General features: G+C 30.7%; 1 protein-coding gene across 3 annotated transcripts in view; it reads left to right on the plus strand.

The window, feature by feature from the left end:
* Positions 1-7967, plus strand: part of LOC147065673 (uncharacterized) — a 34499-nt gene extending 26532 nt beyond the window's left edge. For 2 of the 3 annotated variants that reach the window (XM_085957099.1, XM_085957098.1), the window contains exons 5-7: positions 840-973; positions 3006-3246; positions 7781-7954. In XM_085957099.1, coding sequence (XP_085813225.1) covers positions 840-973; positions 3006-3246; positions 7781-7875 — 470 coding nt within the window. In that variant the 3' untranslated portion in view covers positions 7876-7954. Of the gene's footprint in view, positions 1-839; positions 974-3005; positions 3247-7780 lie in introns of all 3 variants that reach the window. The other variant, XM_085957100.1, reaches the window with a different exon arrangement.
* The last annotated feature ends 13952 nt before the right edge of the window (positions 7968-21919 follow it).

Genomic DNA, 21919 nt, shown 5'->3' on the forward strand with positions numbered 1-21919 from the left:
TTATGTTTACTTCACAATTGAACTATTACCAAAGTAATTATCGAAAAGTATCGGAAAAGAAATATTAATAAAATTTTGCTGAAAACTAGTATTTCCATTTATAAATATTTTCTTATCGTGAAACGAATACAGTAAAGCTAATGTCAATAGTGTGCTTACCCATGATCGAGCAGTAGCAGAGTGTCAGTTCAAATCCCACGCTTGGAAAATATATATAGAGAAACGTGGAAAAAACGAGTTATCATCATATCATTATTTATGTTGAGTTTTTTTTAATTAACTCAATAATTAATATCAGATTAGGAATATAAAAACCAAATTATTAATTATCGTGCAATTCAAGGTTATCTATATTTTGTATTCTAACTTTGAACGAAAACCATAACAGAAACATTTTTATGCCTCCTGTAAAAATTGATTTGTGTGGATTATGCCGTTTTTACTTTCCGAATTCGATATAATATAATATATAATTATTTTTTATCAAAAAAATTTCGCTGACACATTTTTATTGTAGCACCTTGTAGCATTAAATAATGTAAATATAATGCAAATACTGTGTTTTTAATTCACATTAAAACAACTTCATTTTTTAAATGAGTAAATTAATCACTTAGATGAGTTAGTTATTAATTTTATTCTCATAATAAAATAACTCCCTGTAAATTAAAATTTAATGGGTTTTCCGTTTGGTAATAAATTAGGCAAGAATAACAACAGCACAAAAGCGTATTCAAATGCGAAATAATATTTGACCCCAGTTAAATAATAAATTAATTCAAATAAATACCCCGCAAGCTTAGTACGTTCTTTCTAATGAAACATATTAATCCCTACAGCTTTGCCACTGGAAAAGCCACGGATAGAGGGGCTACGATCGGCTTATACGGTGGGGGAACAGCTGGATATTAAATGCCGGACAGCTCCGTCGGCACCTCCAGCGTTTTGTAATTTCTTCATTAACGATATACAGGTAATTTATAAATAAAAATATATGGTAAATAAATCGCTTAAAATAAAAACTAATGTATATATTTCTTCAATGCCAATCAGTAATTTCGACCTGATTTTCACGAGAAAGGATTTCTATCTTTTTTATTTGTGATTTTACCGAGGTTTGACTGCAACTCGCTGCCATATTGCCTCTTCTCTTCTAGAAGGGGATCCGTTGATCAGGTCCTCACTCCTATTCTGTTAAATAACTTTACAATTTTGCCTAGCTCTTTCGTCTTAACCACCGCCAGGACACCCTTCAATTCGTTGACATTCTCATAGATATCCACAATTTGCAGCTGTACTCTGTGAAGTTTATATTTAGGGCATTGTAGTGCTATATGTACAATGTCCTCTAAAACATGACATTCATCGCAGAGCTGCGATTCGCTTCTTCCCATGAGGACATCAAATCTTTTGCCCATGGTGAGCCCTGTTCTTAGCCTCAGTATTAACTTAAGCTCATTTCTCGTTAAAGAAGACTCTACAAACCAGGACACCTCTCGTGGTGGTGGTAGAATATACTTACTCCATTTCCCTTTTTCTAATGATGCCCTCTGGTGAAAATCTATCCACATACTTTGGCACATTTTCTTTATAGCCTCATTTTGAATTTTCATCTTGGATTTTGTAGATTAATGAAATGGTACAGTAAGTAAGTCATATTAATATGGTAAATACGCAGAAATATAAGTTAAACTAAGAACCTTTTACAATTTACACTCTAATTGAATGCTGTATTTCGAAAACGTTATATGTCACATTTAAATTTTTAAAAATTCATATTACCTAAATACACAAAACAATGTAAGGCAACTTGTTTGTACCTTTTTGAAGACAACAGTTGACACTTGCTATAAAATAGTATATTTTACATAAAAACTATTTATTTTTATATAGGTAAGAGATTGTTTCACTATATTGACTAAACATACAATTGTGACTTGTAAAATTTTCGAAATACAGCATTCAATTCACAATCTGGGTATTGGGATTTTTTCCTGGAACGTTCCTAAAACTTGTTTGAAGGGTTCATTCCGTTCGTTATGTCACAGTATACGTATGCTAATTAAAGTGTGAAGACTCAATGGCTAATCAAATGGAAAAGGGTTATACATATTGTATAAATTCAATAAGTGATTTCAAGGGAATATTTATCTAAAGATAAATAATTTGAAAACATCTCATGCATATAGCTACTATAAAAATGTTTTTTTTAATACAACATCCGACGGGACTTGAACCTGTAACCTTTGGGTGTGCGCCAGTGTGCTTTACCAAATAACGTTATTATTAAGCTAAACTAATTTCATTTGTAAAAACATATTTTTTCTAGATTTTCAAATTATGTGTGTTCAATATTTAAACTCTCATATTACATGAATTATTCGATGAACAAAAGAAATAGTTTATTTAAAATATACAACTACCAGAAAAAATCTTTTTGAAAAAAATACGACACTAAGCAGGTTTGAACCTGCATCTCTCGGGATTCAAGGCCATGTGAACTGAAGACTATGCTAAGCGTATAATATCTAGTTGCAACAAATTTAACTAACGGTTTTTACAATACTCTCTGAAAATTGCGTTACTTATTGGCAATCGGATTTTGTATTTTAAACCAAAGTATTAAATTACCTTAATTACTAACCAGTGACCAGATTAGGAATAACGTTTTACATTATATTCAAAAAGTTATTCCAAGGGAATATTTATCTAACCACACATACTTTGAAACCACTGAGAAATATTTAACCCCATGAAAAAATATTTATTTGAAAAAATACGACACCTAGCAGGATTCAAACCAGCACCCTTCGGGATTCGAGCTCATGTGTACTGAGCACTATGCTATTAATTTTACAACATGATTTTTTAAATTATCTTTTTTAATGAATATAAAAAGTATTTTTCTGCAAATTGATTCTCCTTAAATTGGTGATATTAGATCTTTTTGGAATACTGGTTAAGTCAGTATGATTAAAAATAAATTCAATTTCATTCCTATATAGATGGATGAGAAATACGTATCCCGTGCGACAGAGGCAGTCGAAGAAGAAATGTTCGTGACGTCAGCAAGGCTTAGACTGCTTCTGTCGAGGGGTCATTTCCTCGGCACCCTGCTCCGCATAAAGTGTTCCGCTACCCTGGCCGGAATACCTGGCACCATTCGGAGTACTGACGTCACCGCCACCCTTGCCGCTCCGCAGCACTTAGACAATCAAAAACTGGTCAAATGGCCAAGTGCCGCAGGTCTGTATGTACAAAGCTATATTTGAGGTGCCTTAAATGATAACTTAACCCACATTTTAAAATAAAACTTTTTACAAGCGATAGAGTGAATCCTATCGATGTCTAAAAGATAACCGTCACGAAAAACGAACGTGAACTTTTAATTACCTTCTAATTACCACATTTAAATAACACGTTAATTATATCTAATGGCCAAGTACTCCAAACGCACCAGTCGCGGTGTTAGCACTTGAGTTTTAAGCAAAAAAAAATTGAGTCATTCTATTTTTCTCACGATCCAAAGTGACATTCACGATCAGTGGGAGAATCGTTCAGTTTAATTTGAGATTTATAGCTCCGGATAACTGTTGGAAATTCTTTGACCAGATATCATGCGCAGATGATTTGACAATTATTATTAAACTACATTACTAACAGTACAAAATAATAATGTTTTGTATCGATTATTGAGTTTCCCTAAAGCGGTTATGTGCAAAATTAACTGTACAACGATCTATGACTGAAACTAAGCGAGCCCATGAAAGTGGAAGAGCTCAAATAGGCATAAATAAAAATTGTGAAATATAAAAAAAGGTAATTCAAACCTACTGAAGAATCTAATAAAGTTTCCCATTTGACACAACGTTTGACGCAAACAAGCAATGAAATTGGCTTTTGTCGCGACCAGGTCAAAACCGTCTGATAGGTCCAATACCAGGTTTAATTGACTTGGGCAACTCTTTCTTTTCCTTACACATTTTAAAACATTCCTAGTTGATTATAGTTTGAAAAAAAGATTGTAATTTCTCAACCTTTTTTCATTTCTCGAGATTCAAGAATTTTTGAAATCAAGAATATTTTTATTCTCGAAAAATCTCGAGTTTCTCGAATAGTCAAGGCCTTTTTTTTACCGAGAAATCAAATTTGTTTACAACATGTCATCCACTTTTTCCAGTTACGGTCGGCAGTTCAGCCTAGTGACAATTTTTCGAGAAATGAAAATTCTCCAAAATTCAGAAAATTAAATTTCTCGAGATTTGAGATTGGCTTTTTATGATTATTTCTCGAGAATTCTCGAGACGTAATATCTTGATCGCAAATTCTAGTTCGGATGCAATGTAAGAGCCGAATTTTATATAACAAATAAATACTTAAGTTTGTTGCCGGCTATAAACGTGTTAAGAATGCGATCCACAGAATAGGTTGCCTTGCGTGTCAGTTAATATATTTGGTTCATTCTTGGAATGCAACCATCAAATTTGTAGTATTTGCCTAGTATACATTAGTTAAGGAGCGTTGCATTCTTTCTCGGTAAATCATTGCCTTTAATACTTACTTGACATAGCTCAATAACAAATCCTCTTTTATATGTTTTATAGTACTATTCTGCAATTAATGTTATATAAAATACGTTTAATGTAACCAGTTTACCAGTTTGTATGAAATTGATTATAGTTCAGCTAGCTATAATATTGGTGTCGGTTAGGCTTATCCCGCACTTCAAGCTAATAGAAAGGGGTGTGTATGGACGATAAGGGGTTTTCCCCGCAAAGCAGCCTTGGAAATTCTGTGAAGGTCTTAAGGGGTCACCGTTATAAAAACATCGCTATATAATTGTGAAATGCCTGGAGCCAATTTTTTCACGAACATATCTGGGTTAGCAAAACTCCTTTGAGGCTTTACCGAGAGAGATTTATACCTATTAATTGTTTCTTGTGAACAATTATTTTTTTACTTATTTTTCCTCGCCCCTGTTTTGGACATGACGTGGAAATGAATATTGTTTGGGTTTGAGAGTCGATATTTGATTTTAACGACATGAAGAAATAATTTAATAAACAATTTTCCATTGAACGCTTATCAATAAACTTGCCGAAATCATGGAAAAGTATCATTCATACAATTATTCAAAAACTTTTTTTTTTAATAACTTGAAAGTGGCATACCAAAACATATTATATAATTTAGAAAAACACTTTCTCAAAGATTGCCAAAGTAGCTTCATTTGGAAGAGCGCTGATGAGTAGGTATTAAAATTGACCAATAGTTAAAATTTGTCACAATTAGTATGTCACGCCGTAGCATATTGGTTAAATACGGTAGATGGGCGTATACCCGGGAGATCCAGGGTTCGATTCCCGGCCAGGGTGGCTTACTTTTTTCAAAAAAAGATTTTTTCTATTGGTTATAATATACTCTCTCAGAATGTGTTTTTCTAAATTATATATTATGATCAATAATCAGAATGATATATTCTTGAATCTTGTGAATTATTCGTTGAATAAAAGAAATAGTTAATTACAAAACATATTAAGTCTAAATTTGCATTTTTAAAATGTGCTATGTTTAATAATTTATTTCAAAAAATTATGAATTTTAGACAATTGCTAAATTTTTTTTAAATTTTAACTTAATAAGTATACTTATACTTATTTAATCTGGCAATACAGATAGGGATTGCAATACCGAAAGAAAATACCAATACCAGTATTTCCTATTGAATACCGGTATTAGTGAAATAAATTATGGAAAATCAAAATTATCTACCAATAATATATATATAAAAATATCTCTTTAAAATATTAATATTTTGTTGCAACCTTAAAAAATAGATAAAGGTAAGATATGATAGAGATGCTGACGTTTGTCTTGTAAATTAAAATTTTTCTGTTAATTTATAGATTTTGTTCCCACTTTCAATAAAAAATAATAATATAACGGTAACGTCTGATTTTTAAAACCGGTATTTCGGTATCCAAAAATACTGGGATTCCGGTTTTTAAATACTGGTATTTCAATCCCTAGCTAAATACCATGCAGGTACATGGCCGACAGTATAACCGACCTCCAGTCATATGTATCCCGAGCTCTTTCTTCAGTCTATCACACTCAGCATAAATGCGTTTCTCTTGACGTTATCCACCCATTTCTCACTGTAATTTCTTCATAAATCTTATAGACAGCTATACGTTCACCACATAATAATAACGTGATTGACTAATCATAGCCTTTACACGCCATCAATATATCAACAATATTGTCCTTAAATTTAGCCACCTTTGGTTTTCTTTAACCGGTTCAAATATTCCTCCGAGAATTTGAGAATTTTGTTTTCGTATACTTGGATCGCCTTCTCTTATTTCTCCGTTAAGTTCAAGGTTTCACACTCGTATATAACTATTGGCCATCGGTCACGTTTTATACCTACCCGGAATTACTTTTGAATGTTGAATTTCCCGCCAAAATATAGTTCTGCGTGTGTATTCTCCATCAAAAATCACTTATTTGGTAGTCTTAATATTTATTAGTATAATTAGTATAAAATATAAAAAAAATCATCTGAAACTTTAACAAATTGCTTCTACGCTCTTAATTTTCTGCAGGTCCTTCAAGTTTTCTTATATTGATGTTTTATTTATTATTTTTTACGCTCATGATTAAATTTGTGTTTTAATTCACTTTTCAGCAAAGATTCTGAACCTTTTTCTGTGAGATGCTTTCTGTGATTTCCCTATAAATATCATTGTAGAATAATTCACTTTAACATAAGTGGTACTTTTGTATACAAAAAAAGGTATCTTATTTAGCATTTTATCAGGGTTTGTATGAAAATTAGTAGTTATAGGTATTAAATAAGTGGTCCCTTTTTATCCGTTTTGGCTACATACAAGATGGTTTCTAAAACATTTTTGCTTTTGAAATGTTTGCATTGAAAGTGTAATGTTAAATAAATAATTAATTAATTAATAATCATTATTAAATACAGACATTAATGACTGAATAGATGAATGAACGAACGAGTGAATGAATTAATAAATTATGATTAAATAAACGAATGAACGTACGAGTGAATAATGGATAAATGAAATAATGAATACATGGGGAATGAACGAACGAAAAAACGAATGAATGAATAAATGGTAAATTATCGAACGAATGAACGAATGAATAAATTATGGTTAAATGAATGAACGAACGAATAAGACAATGGAGGAATGAATTAATAAATGAAAAATGAACGAACTAACGAACGAATGAATCAATGAATGAATTGATGAGTACATAAATATAAAGGTTCTAACAACAGTTCATTTGTCAATTAGTTAATTAGTATCCGTGGTTTCAGCTATTCAACGTGTAAACTACAAATGATTCAAAATTATAATGTTGTTTGTTTATTAAGTATATTTAGTCAGATAAATACACGTACTCATGAAACACGTAAAGTGCATGATCCCTATAATTATTTAAATAAGCAGAATAATAATCAATGTATTGTAATTTTGTTAATACATTTATTAAAAATATATAATCAAATAATCAAAATTAATAACTCAACCTGTATAATAAATTGATACATTATTATGACCGCCTTCTGGGTAAATTGGATATTTGAACAATTATTTTACTCGATAACTTGTTTGCGAAGAATTTTAGGGGTGGTATAATATAGTATGGGGATATTATATTAATGTGTGTTATTTGTACCGCAAGTTTGAAATAGTTGTTTTAGTACTGTATTATTATTCAACCTAATAATTCTGTTTGTTTTCAGATCATGTGGCATGCTCAACAAACCTGTTGATTCTTTCCTGTCTAATTGCATTGAAAGGACTGTACATATTTTCGATCAATTACAAATTTCGATAGGTTTCTTTAGATAGATCTCATTAACTAGCAATAAATATTCACTTTGGTTTATTGTATGTGTATATCATTATTTGATAAAGTCATTTACTTTTAAAAAAAGAATCACATTATTTAAAAAGATCATTACGCTTAAGATGTAATATTGTATTGTATATTTAAGACAAAGAATATTGTATATATCTATTCGTAATAATATAAAACCCAGTTATTTTAAATATAAGTTTTTCTTGCAGCTTACGTTTAATATAAATAAATAATATACACTTAAATATATGTAGCCATTTTCTTTTTATAGATACTTTAGAATTTTCACAAATATATTTTTATCATTCCATAAAAACCATAAACTTGAAAGCTTATTTCAGTAAATTAAAAATGCATTTATTTTCAATAAAGAAATAATATAACACCTTTCATTTTCAATGTTTAAAAAATTGAGATTCTTAAAGTAGGGTTTCAATATAAATTTATTAACATTTGTTTTTTTTTAATAAATATTTTTAAACGTTTGTTTTATTTTTTTTCTTATGTGATGAAATGTGTAGGTACCTATTATTTGTGAAAAAATATTGTATAATATTATATGTAATACTGTGATGATGTTTAAAAATAAAACACTTTTTCTAATACGTCTAATCAATTCACTGTTTGACTTTCCTAAATTCCGTGAAAAGGTTATTATTTGTAAAAAAAATGTGTCCCCATGAAGCTACCCTTCCGACAGACTACAGTGATAGGCAACGGTGGCATACGATGTAGTGTCGCGACATGAAATAAGAAGGCCGTCAAAAAAGTATCGATTCTGATTCAGACCGTTACTTGCGAGTACCGATACCAGGTATTAATACTTTTTTTTTCGGCATGACGACCCTAATGAAAACAATTTTGACAAATTACAATATTTTTTTTTCTTTTATTTTGATTTCTATAATCATAAATTCGACACAAAATGGTACAAGTATGCCCAGTCAAATACTAGTATTCATAATAATATGAGATATTAATATTCAACATATTATTATTAACGATATTTAATGATATTGGTTTCAGCGAATACAAACATTTTCAAATCAGTTATAAATATTAAATGCTATTTTTTACCTAAAATTTAAAAATAATGTAGTCTCACTCATAACAAATATCTTATCAAAATAATAATTACATGTGTCAGCAAAATTTTAACTAAACAGGTATGTTGTGAAAATTTTCAAATAAATGTTGAAAGAAATAAAATAAGTTGCTAATTATGTTTTGTTCAGTTGTTATAAAACTAATGATAAAAAAATCTTAACTGTAAAATACAATAATATATTTCAATTAGATTAAAATAAATATATTATAATATATAAGACCACGGTAAATAAATACAAATATTATATTAAGTAAGCAATGAAAATCACTAATATATTAAAAGTACTGGCTTGACATCCTAAAAATGAGGTATGGACCATTTAAATGGACAAATTATTTAAAAAAAAAAATTATCAATGAAAATGTTTCATTTAAAGAAATCAATGTGAATTTTATTACAAATTAATGCAATAACATGTCAAGTAGGAACGCAAAACTGGCTTATAACCATAAACTCAGGATAGTCATGGAATGAATTAACCGCATTAAATATAACCAAAAGGTATTCAGTTTAACGCCTTTACTTTAGCTAAGAAACATCAGTTAACTTGGTGTAAAATAGCTTCAGCTGAAATGTCAAAGCTGAATTTAACAAAACGTAGGAATTAAATGTGACATCTTGCAATTGGTCGGTTGTAAACGTTATAATAAGGTGACTAAATCATTGAAATATATTCTAGATCTAAACGCATAAGGAAAATTAATTTTAAATTCATTTGAAACCCTAAGATTTGGAAAAGTGGAAAATGAGCCATAAATAAAGTTAAATGAAAATTATTGGAAATATCGTATAAAACTTGTTAAATATATTGTAACTAAAATTTTCACAAACACCATCATAACAAAATTGTACCTACAATCCGGTATGAATTTTAACTACTTCCCGAAAATGTTTCTTAGTTTTACAAGACATAATTGTTAGCGTAGTTGCATTTATTTCATATTCTGGATACAAATATACATTAAAAATAGAAACATATAAATCTCCTGGTGAGTAATTTGAACTCGTGATATATAATTTTAAAAGCAGACATTCTTATATTATATTAAACTGAAATATTATTTACTGTCATTTGCCAGCACCAGATTACAAGATTCTCGGTCCTGGATCACGTCCAGCATTTTCTGCTATTTGAGACTTGCAACACGTAGATCGCTCATGTAGCATCATTGCAGGATGAAAGAGTTTAGTATGATACTCACATGTGACATCCAAGTATTATATCCCAGGTACTCGACTTGAATGTCACTAGTATAAACGCAGCACAAATACGTCAGTTTGAAAACAGCTGATGGCAGATAGAATACTACTTGGCAACGAATGTGAATCAACACCGGAAGCTTTAGGTCAACCAGTGAAAAATCAGCGGGAAGTATTGAAAAAACGTGTCCATTGGTTAAGGATTTACAAATTTGCATTCAAATGCGTTCCATTTATCTTATTTTTTAAATAAATATTTTTTATTAATGCTATCGACCGAGGGTACTTGATGGAATTCGAATTTTAATTCTAATGGATTCGAGTCTTGAACTATTCCATTTGAGTCGTTTTTTTGTCACCCGAGTTGTAGGTACGAGTATGTATACGTGTTATATTAGGTGGGTTTATTTGTTATATTTTAAAAATAATATTACATAATAAAAAAGTATGTATCATGTAAGAATATTATTTAATATTAATTGTTTAACTAATAACTTTTAAAGACTGATATCATGGATATATCTCATTACACTCCATTAACTCCCAATAAATACGTTACCATTGTTCCCAGAATGGACGATTTTACCTCTTGAGTGTAGTATTTTTATTGTTTATAATTACTAATGATCTATTATTAGGTTTTGACGATATGTATTATCTGTATATGCTTATCGAGTGTATTATTATTGATAAGGTTGGGTTTTCTTACAAACACCTCAACTATTCATAATTTGTTTGATATAAGTATATTTTTATTGACTTAATAGGTAGTTGAAAAAGTTTTAACCTTCTTTATTGTATTGATTTGTTATATAAGTTATATAAATAGTCAGTGTATGTTTGCCTTTTGGTGAGTGTACATAGTGCCTGAAGATGCCAAAAGATGAAACCCGGGTCAAAAAAATGACTCTCATGAAATAATATAAAACTTTAATCCATTAGAATATATTGTTTATTGAGAATTCACAGTTTTTTTTATAACTATTAGACAATGTTTAGTCGTCGCACTTTGTGATGTTTGCTTAATTTAAAGAGGAAGCTTTGTGTTCATAAAAACCTGTGAGTAACAACGCAAAAGAGTACTCTATCATAAAGAAAAATGCAGCCGGATGACAGCCCCCATCAATTATGAAAATCGTCACAGGAAAAGCAGTTTTTCACTATTAGCGCACATGGCAGTGCCGAAACTTTTACCAGCCATGCAAAAACGCTATAAATAAAATTTTCCAGCCAGTAAACCACCCCGACCCTCCCTCACTTCACGCCCATTCCATTTCCACTACCACACAGTAGAATGTTAATATGAAATATTACTATCGGATAGAGTCGATATCAAAACCTTATTTTTCCTTTTCATCCTCTGGGATTTCCTCACGTGTCGCAACTATCGCGGGAAAATCCTCGATTTTTTGACAAATAAAAAACCACGTAGTGATTTTTGTCTTTATATTCTAATGGATTTAAATTTTGTACTATTCCATTTGAGTCGTTTTTTGGAACCCATGTATCGTCGTACTTATCAATGATAAATACACACTGACAACTAATACAGTTAATTTTAACTTATATAATAAATCAATACAATAAAGTAGGTAAAAAAAGTATTACATATCTATTAAGTAAAGGAACACGTATAAAAATAAAAATATATGAATAGTTGTAATGTTTGTAAAAAACCCTACGTCATAGCTTATTAGATATCAAATCACTAATAATACTGTTTCGGCCAATTATTATAGCGCTAATCCCATACAAATTCCCCACCTACGTCCATAATTATTGCCGTCATCCAGGCACTGTAATACCAGACACATTAATAAATAACTGATATTCAGTTACCTTCAGAACATAAATGCGTCAACATCATAAAACTACGAGTATTACGAGTGACAATTACATAGCCGGGCACGCCGCGCCTATCAATGTAATTCAATAAATTATACCATCTAGCCGCCATAAGTATAGTCTAACTGTGAGAGTGATCATACTAGTTGTGTGAGTGCGAAAACACGGATCCAGCCCAGCGCACTCGTATTATCAACATCAAAGTTTAGTGCCTGGATTGAATCCCTCTATAGCCCCCCAGCATCCAAATCATCTATTTCCTACAGTCGACTAGAAAGCGCCACCAAATACATTACATAGAAGTATAAATCGTCAAAACGTATTGGGATATTTATGTGTGTGTATGTAAAAACAACTCAAATGTAATAGTACAAAACTTAAATCTATCATAATTTAAATTCAAAAAAAAAGTAACAAAAGAAATTTACGGCAGCGGTTGTTTTTAAAAATAAAAATCTTTCCAATCTACTTACGTTCAATTTCCTTTTAAGTGGCTGATTTTTCTACCCTTCTTAGTTAAGTATATTTCATCTTTTTTCTCTTATATCCGTCCTTTGCTGCCCCGATGCAATTTGCCACGGTAATCCTATCGATAATTTTTACGATAGTATTGACATTTACTTTATCTATGACCAATTAAAAAATCTTTACTCAAATAACTAGTAGGTATTTTAAGTTTAGTTAAGTTACTTTATATTATTAAACGAAATATTAATTATTTTGTTGCTTTGTTAGTATAATAGTAAAACTTACATTCATTGCAATAGAGGTTTTAATTAAATTAGAGGTAATCATAATATTATGCGATAACAATACGTAATGGTGATTTCGTAACGTTTGCAACGTGGTTGAGTTGGAATAAATATTAAATCAATTACTGGTATAATAACATATTATTGTGTTATGTAACGGTGCTTTAAATTATGGCATCTATAACTCTTATTTATAGCCGCTATATTTTTTATGTTTCACAATTTATGAAATTGACTAATTTCATTAATCTAAAATAAATAACAGATGAAAGTCATAGCAGTGTGCTTTTGCTATAATGCATTATTGGATCAAATTTTCTACGTCGTATGCAAGACAGAATAATTCTGATCCCCCCTTACATTCATCACATTCAATTTCCAACTCCTCTGCTTCGCAAGAGCTCTAATACACGAGTACAGAGGACACTTCATGGCATTAAAAATAAATTACAGCAGAGCGAGTCAAGATTCTTTGTTTATTTTTTAAACTCTTTCTTTATGCACCAAAGGGCATGGTTGCTACAACAGTCCCGTGCAGGTTCGTCTTGGGAAAATGAAATGTGACACTATTTATTTTTCATTCAGACACATTTAGGCGGTCGTACATAAATAGCGTCTGCATAACGCATGACGGATAGAGATGTGGTAACTCAAATCATTATCTTTATTTTATTTTTTCCCTTGCCCGCTCTAAACTGTCCTAAAATATATAGATATTTGCATACCTAAAAAATGTTAGTTACATAATTACCTATTCTCACAAAAAAATATTCATGAGATAGAAAGAAAAAGGAGCAATGGGGATGACGTCATCTGTATATATTATGACCAGGACCAAATATATCACGGCATCATCATTATTCACAAATCACTCCTAACAAAACAGCCCGGGATGGTCTCTGATATCTTCAAGCCCCCAACCTAGTACATTCTAGGCAATACTCCGATAATCTGAAATTCGGATTGCTCGTGAATTCTGAGCCATGATATCGAATCACCGCAATTTGGGTCTCCAACATTCGTCCGCTCAGACGACTTTGAATCCAAAAGTTTCCGAGTTGGTCGTCGGAAGATCGAACTAATTCCCTCGTTGTTCTATCAATCTTGTCGGTAGGGTTCCGCTTTACATGTTTATACACAGGGGTTTTCAGTAACTCTTCCATTTTGGTAACATAGTCCGTTGCATCCATAACGACTGTCGCGTTTCCTTTATCAGCGGGTAAAAACCACCAGTTGGTCGTTTTTTCGCAAATCATTATCAGAAAATTGGATGGTTTTCTGGAAGACAGAGTCTACCGGAAACCAACCCATACCAATCGTTATTTACATGCTATATCTCACCACCACCTTGCTCAAAAAAATGGGTCTGATTTCGACTTTGATGACAAGAGCTCGGCGTATCTGCGAATCTTCGTATTTAAAATCCGACATATCTCAAGTATCAAAGGCTCTTCAAGCAAACGGATATTCTCACAATATGATCCAAAAAGCCAACAAAAGCAAAATCAACCTTAACCCGGTTAGTCAGGAGGAAGAGATACAGTTCAAAGGCCGGGCCTATCTATCTTATATCAAAAACACCACCGATACTATTTCCAGGATACTTCGGAAACATGAAATCGAAACAATATTCTCAACATCGACAAAGGTCCGAAATGTGTTAAGACCAGTAAAAGACTCACAACCTTTAGACTCGGCAGGTGTATACCAGTTAAGCTGTCGTGGATGCCAAAAAAAAGTATATAGGCCAGACTTCTAGAACAGTAAAGAAGCGTGTGAGTGAACACAAGAGAGCATACCGACTTAAACATTACACGATGTCGGCAGTTGCCGAGCACTCGATGGATACAGGACACAAATTTGAATTTAAAACCAAGATATTGGGTCGGAATAAATGATATTTCTCACGATTGGTAAAGGAGGCCATTGAAATCCATATAAACCCTGAAAATATTAATAGGGATGATGGATTACGGTTAAAAACGTCATGGCTTCCGGCCCTATCAGCAAAATCTAATATTCGAGCCGGTATACCTGGTCATAACGATTGACAGATTACTCTGAGCAACGTTTGCTCTTAGCTAATCGGATTCCTTTTGACATTCTTAGAGCACACACACTACGTTTTCATCATAAAATACAACATATCATCTCTTGATAATGGCCTCTGCAACGAGCCCGACACGTCGAGTAAAGAAGGAAGAAGGAGACACGGTGGAAACCCAAGAATATACTACGATAAAAAACAACCGTGAAAGCCTCAAACATTATATACTATTGCACTATTAATAAAAAAGAACTCGTTAAATGGGTAAATACGATCATAATATTAGAATAATCTATGCCAATATGAAACTACATTTTAAATACAAAAAAACTATCAATGTTTAATCTATACACCGTCGCATAGATGAGGACTTTTACCTACTCATTGTGAAATAAAATTGTGACATTTCTTTGTAGTTTTAAATGGAAAATATATTATGATGATCGAATTTTAATATATTATTTGGTATATATAATATTTATAATTATTATACTCGTATTATTATTTATAATATTTAATATATTATATCAACTATCAAAAATTTGACGTTTAGATTTGTCTATGTCAAATAACAAATATAACATGTCAGTTTGAGTCAACTAAATAATTGAAGATAAACGTTTAAAATAAATAAACTATATTTTTGTTTGCTTGGGTTTTCATATTTATGTTTTCTTTTATTAGTTTGAAAATAATATTTGATGTGGATAGGTATCTACATATCTTGAATGGACTAGTTGTTCGATAAAATATTTCTTCATAATATCATAATATTCTACAGTAAAGTTATAATCTTAAAATATATAATTATGGCTAGAAGTACTCTAGAAGCTAGAATACTCAACATGGTGATAAACCAAAGCGCCGTTATCGCGATATTGTATTAGTAGTTATTTATGGTTTTAGATTATTAAATAATTATAAGAGACGAATGGCGAAATAAAATTACATAAAAGTCATAATAATGCCAAAAGCATCTAAATAATAAAAAAAATCAGGGCTGCTAAATTTAATCGAGTTCATCATTTATTTAAACAAAAATATTTCCAGTATATGGATAGCATATGGGTGAGCATATTTTTCATACAAATTTTTACAGATAATTGACTTATTAAGGGCGGACGTGCTCAGCGTGGGTCAAAATGGAGCTTTTTTTCTATGTTCAAAGCATAGTCCTGGACATACCTTAAACGTCGTAGATAATCTATTTATATCATTTTGAAGCCTTATTATCCTTTATATTTATTTTAAACATTTGATGACTGCATAAAGTATTTTTATTACATAAAATAGTATTTTTTTAAACTTCTCGCTCTAATGTTTTAGAATATAGTCATATTTCAGTACATAACTGTGCAGTGGTGTTAAGATTTTTTACATTTATTATTTTTTAAACGCATTTATAAAACCATTGGTATAATTTATATTGACATTATTATAGTGAAATATTTACAATAAAAAAATATATTGATAATCTCTGTGATCCTGAAGCTTCCGAAATGTATGTATACATTTATACTACTCCATACCCTTGTGGCACAGCTGCATGATTACCAATACCATGACCAACCTTACATCACTTTACAGCAATGCTACAACAGCGATCTGCGCACTAGATATCTCGCTTGATAGTAGAAGCAAGACGTGGAGCGATACCGAGGAAAATGACTCGACATTTTTTCTTGTCATAATATGCAATAATACTAGAGCGTCATTTTTTTGAAGTAAGTATGTTTTATCTGAAACCATTGGTTTTAATCCAAACAATATGTTAATTTTATTAAGCCACCAGATTTAAACCCGCAAACTATGTAATTAAAGACGTGCGCTCTATTAGCGTCATATAGTTTTTAACAGAAGCAATACTTGATGAAATTATTGTAAAAAAAATGCAATGTAATGTTTAATTAACTATTTCTTTTATTCAACGAATAATTCACAAGATTTAAGAATGTACCATCCGTGACGTCGGTTAATAATTGAAGTAGTAGGTACCTTCTTTGATTTAATAAACAAAAACCGATTGCCAATAGCATCTTGATTTAGAATAGTGCTAATGAGGAGGTATTAAATGGCCAATAGTTAAAAATTGTCGTAATTAGTATGTCACTTCGTAGCATAGATGACAATGCGTGGACGGGGCGTAAACCCAAGAAATGCAGGTTCGATTCCTGCCAGGTGGCTTACTTTTTTCAAAAAGATTTTTTCTATTGGTTATAATGTAAGTGTTTTTCAAAATTAACAATATAATATAATGAAGTAGGTAACTTCAATCCCAGGACTTACATATTATTATTGTCTACCGCTAGTTCATAATACTACAACAGTTTCCAAGATCCAATATTACAGCCAGGCCATGATACGAAATTATAAACTTCGAATGTAGTGCTAGGTATTGCTCATACTTCGAATGCAATATAGTAAACTATTTGTATAAAATGATGATTGTTGCATACTGAAAAATATTAAGAAGTAGGTGACTTCAATCCCAAGACTTACCTATTATTATGGTCTACCGCTAGTTCATAATACTACAACAGTTTCCAAGATCCACTATTACAGCCAGGCCATGATACGAAATTAACTTCGAATGTAGTGCTAGGTATTGCTCATACTTTGAATGCAATATAGTAAACTATTTGTATAAAATGATGATTGTTGCATACCGAAAAAAAAATATAAAAATTAAATTGAAATATGCAATCAAGTCTTAATTTATTGCAAACAGGTTACCGCATTACATTAAAAAATTATCGATAACTAATACTACCAGTATAATTCGCAATTCAGTGTGACGGCCTGAATATAGTCGGTATCGGACGTGTTATAACGATCCAATCAATTATTGGAATATACGTTTTTTAAATAATAATTTTTCGATGTTAACAGAAATAATTATCCATTTTTGGTTTCACAGCACACTTTACGCTTGATTGAGACGTGATCTCAAACTGCAGTTGATTGATAATTCAATTTATTTTTAATTATCTAGCTGATTTCAATTTATTTTGAAAATTGAAATAGCGATGATGGATGACGGGCGATGTCAAACGATTGCATTCAATAAAATTATTTTAAAAATCTCCGCAAATTATTAATAGCTGTTTTTTTTTCATTTATTTTTATTACTTAATTTTAATTGATAAATGGACAATTTAGAATATTTAATCAATTCGCAAATATCAAACACTATATTTATAAAAACACGTTTATAATAAATACGCTATAAAAACAATATTTTTTATTTTTTTAAACAGTTTCATGTTTATTTGAAAAATATTTTTTTAAATACAGATTTATACAAGATACGCAATTATTACAATGCAAATAATTTTAATTATAAATACATACCTCATAAAAATTACATAAATACTTAAAGCGCATACTATCATATTAGATAGACGAATCATAAGAAAAACTACATCCCTCACATTACGCATCCTCAACCCTATCTTCTACTTCGACTAATAATGGTTTTAATGCTATGTAAATATGAACTTGATTTTAAATAATCCATTATTACTACTCTTCCAAAAAATGTGATATTCCTTTATGTTATTTTTTTTAATATTTGAAGGAGTACCTACAAGTTACGCAAAAATATTCAAATTATATACGTTGCTAATAAATTTAATTATAACAATATTTTATATACCATTTTCATGGGTTAAATACGAAGAATAAGTTAATTGTAGCTCTCCATATAAATAAGTTACATATTATTTGATTTAAACATAGTATGTCACTTGCAGTTACTTATGCGTCAATTACATTGAGCTACTTTACGAGCTGTTTGTTGGCGAATTTACAATCTGCCTGTAAAGTCGCCCAGTGTAATCATTGAACAAGCTAACAAGCAGATAGTAAACAGTCTACAGAGAAAAGTTGAAAGCCGGTCAACTTTACACGCTACACGCCAAAATATTCGCTGGCTTGTGGCTTCTCAGCGAATGGAAAATTTTGTGTGACATCATCACAATCGCAGTGGCTGAATCGCCCACTTTTAAATTCATCAACAAACAGCTCGTAAAGTAGCTCAACGTAATTGACGCTTTTGTAATGTTAAAGCACAATTAATTAATCAGGTGTTGATAGCTTAATTTGTAAATCAGCCGCTTATTAAGCGATATATCTGTTAGTTAGTTTCATTTCTTTTTCTAATCGCTACATTTCTGGATAACTCACGATAGCCGAGCGGAAACGTGTCGGCCTATTATTTCGTGAGTTTGAATCCCGCGTCTGGCAAAAAATCACATGCTGTTTTTCAATGTTTGTTTAACGGTGCCAACATCCATTTTTTATAAAAAAAATCCCTTAATACAACATCCACTCTGACGATGCCCAAAATATGATCTTCTTAAGATCGGACAAAGTAAAAAAACCTGAGCCTGTTTTATATTAGTAGATAAGTTAGGTAATCTGAAACATATTTATTTATTGTAACTACGTATTTAAACATTTTTTTGTAAATAAATGATTGAAACAATAATTTCCATGTTGTTTGACTTTGGAAACACATTTTTTCAATATATTCGACAAGTTTTATTTAAGGGGGAGAGGCACGCCAGCAGACAACCTAGTGAAAAAATTCGAAGCTTGCAATTTGAGATTATTGTTTTTTAATTTACAATTTCCACTGTATTAATTAAATCATATGTATCTGAAAACATTAAAAATATTTTTTATTTTTTTTTAATTTAAAGATAAGCTTACAATTGCAAAAAAATGTAATAAAATTTGAATTCGTTGCAGGGTCACGTCTTATTATTACATTATATTTTATGATCATATTTATTTTTTTAATTTAGTTCATTAAGTTTTCAATTTTTATACATTTATATTTTTAAAAAAATCGATGTTTTTTAAAATAAATATAAAAAATATCAAAACGATGAATTAGTCAAAAATCTAACCGACGAAAAATTTAAAACTTAATAACCTAAATTTTAATAATAAATATTTTGATAAAATATAATGTAATAATAAGATGTGATCCTGCAACGAATTCACATTTTATTACATTTTTTTACAATTGTAAGTTTATCTTTTAATTAAAAATCTTTTTAATGTTTTCAGATACATATTTATTAATTAATATAGTTGAAATTGTAAATTATCAAAAAAAATCTCAAATTGAAAGCTTCTTTTTTTTCCACTAGGTTCTCTGTTGGCATACCTCCTCCCCCTTAAAAAACTGATATATCATGTCAGAAGAACGAATATATTTTTATAATCAAAAGATTCAAAAGACGTAATTAATATTACGCAAACAATTGCAAATATTGCAGTAGATTTGTTGTGTGACCTACTGTTTTTCACATTAATTATATTAGCGAAAAAGAAAATTCAGAATACATATTATAATATAAAAGTCAACATACATACATACTATGTTTGTTGATTTCCTTTTCCTACTTGGCTTCAACTGACATCTACATAAATAGAAGTTTGTTCAAATAACTTTCCTTGCCAATTCCAATTTGAATTTTCACAACAGATAAAATTTATATATTCAGATTCGATTTTTTTTTTTTTTTGTTCGACTTGGTTATCAGAATTATTTTCATTTTGACATCTACTATACATACAAATATTTTAATATTGAAGAATATAATAATTATTAATGTTTCGTTAAGTAATATAAATTTATATTAATCAATGAAGCCGTGCATCTCCATTTCAGCTGTTTGGCCACGTCTATTACATCGCGTACTCCTGTCTGCTTCCTAACCCATTCGTTTCTCTTACGGTCCTTTCGCGTGATGCCCAACATACACCTCTCCATGCCTCGCTGTGCGACTCTTAGCCTTTGGACATCTCTCGTGTTGAGGGTCCACGTCTTGCAGCCACACGTGAGCACGGGCAGCACACATTGGTTGTAATTTATATAAAATAGATAAAATGCAACTTTTTGTACTTATCCTACTTAGGTACTATTCTAACAAAATAAGCGTGAAATTTGCAATGGTTTCTTGCGAAGTTATAGTAAAAAAAATTTTTTTTTTGAAGTCGGCTTCAGATGAAAAAATCGTTGCCGTCATACGTGCTAAAAATAGTTATTAATTCAATTATTGCATTAGTGCATAATATCATATAAGTGATGGTTCCATAAAATATTGCGGACCATTTTACAAAGCACTAAAAATATATACATCTTGGAAGGGTTTAGAATGTATTATAGCCATATTATATATATATATAGACACTTTATTAAATGAAAAAAATGGATAAAATAAATAAAATAATAAAATAAAAAATCATGTGAATACATTCATTTCAATTAAAAATGTATTGAACATACATAACTTGAAAATATTTCAGATACATACCTACGAGAACAAATCATATTTGAAAAAATACGAACCTCGACGGGATTTGAACCCGTATGACCATTGGTATCGCGCCAATCTGTGCATTAACCAATTATGTATGTTCAATATATTATGGAATGTTACATTCTCAAAATCTTGTGAATTATTCGTTTGAATAAAAGAAATTGGTTGGGCCATTTATATTCCCATTCCATTCCCTATCTCATGACCCACCTCCTAATCTCCAGTGTTATTATCACCAGACAATGTATAAGCAATTATGCGTCATGAAAGACCGTGTTGCAAAGAGACATTGAGTTGCATCTCGATAGCGGACGCGTGCGGGCTTCTAATAGCTTTCCGTCGCTTAAGTGATTGACTCAATATATACAGACTTATTCATAATCTATCATCATCATCCATACACCCTAACATATAATCCATAAACTGTATCACAAAGTGAGTGAGTGTACGAACCGGGTGACCCAAATTAACGATACCGCCCGAGTGACAGTTGAAACCAGACCACGGAGCCATCAAACATCATCACAAATGTCAGTGTCTGGCATTCTGTTCCATCGCCCCCACATCTAGATCCGACCTCCTCATCATTCCTTAAAATAATTAAAGTCCACTTAAATAGCTCAACCAGAAATAGTTTATTGAAAAAGGATTGCTTTCTTAAACTTTCGTATATTATAACGTATCAATGCAGCAACTTCTAAACCACGTGCGATAAAATCTACCGTCTTATTAA

The sequence above is a fragment of the Rhyacophila brunnea genome, unplaced genomic scaffold (assembly GCF_057557595.1).
Source record: "Rhyacophila brunnea isolate RB1 unplaced genomic scaffold, BYU_Rbru_1.0 scaffold_6, whole genome shotgun sequence".
Taxonomy (NCBI): Eukaryota; Metazoa; Arthropoda; class Insecta; order Trichoptera; family Rhyacophilidae; genus Rhyacophila; species Rhyacophila brunnea.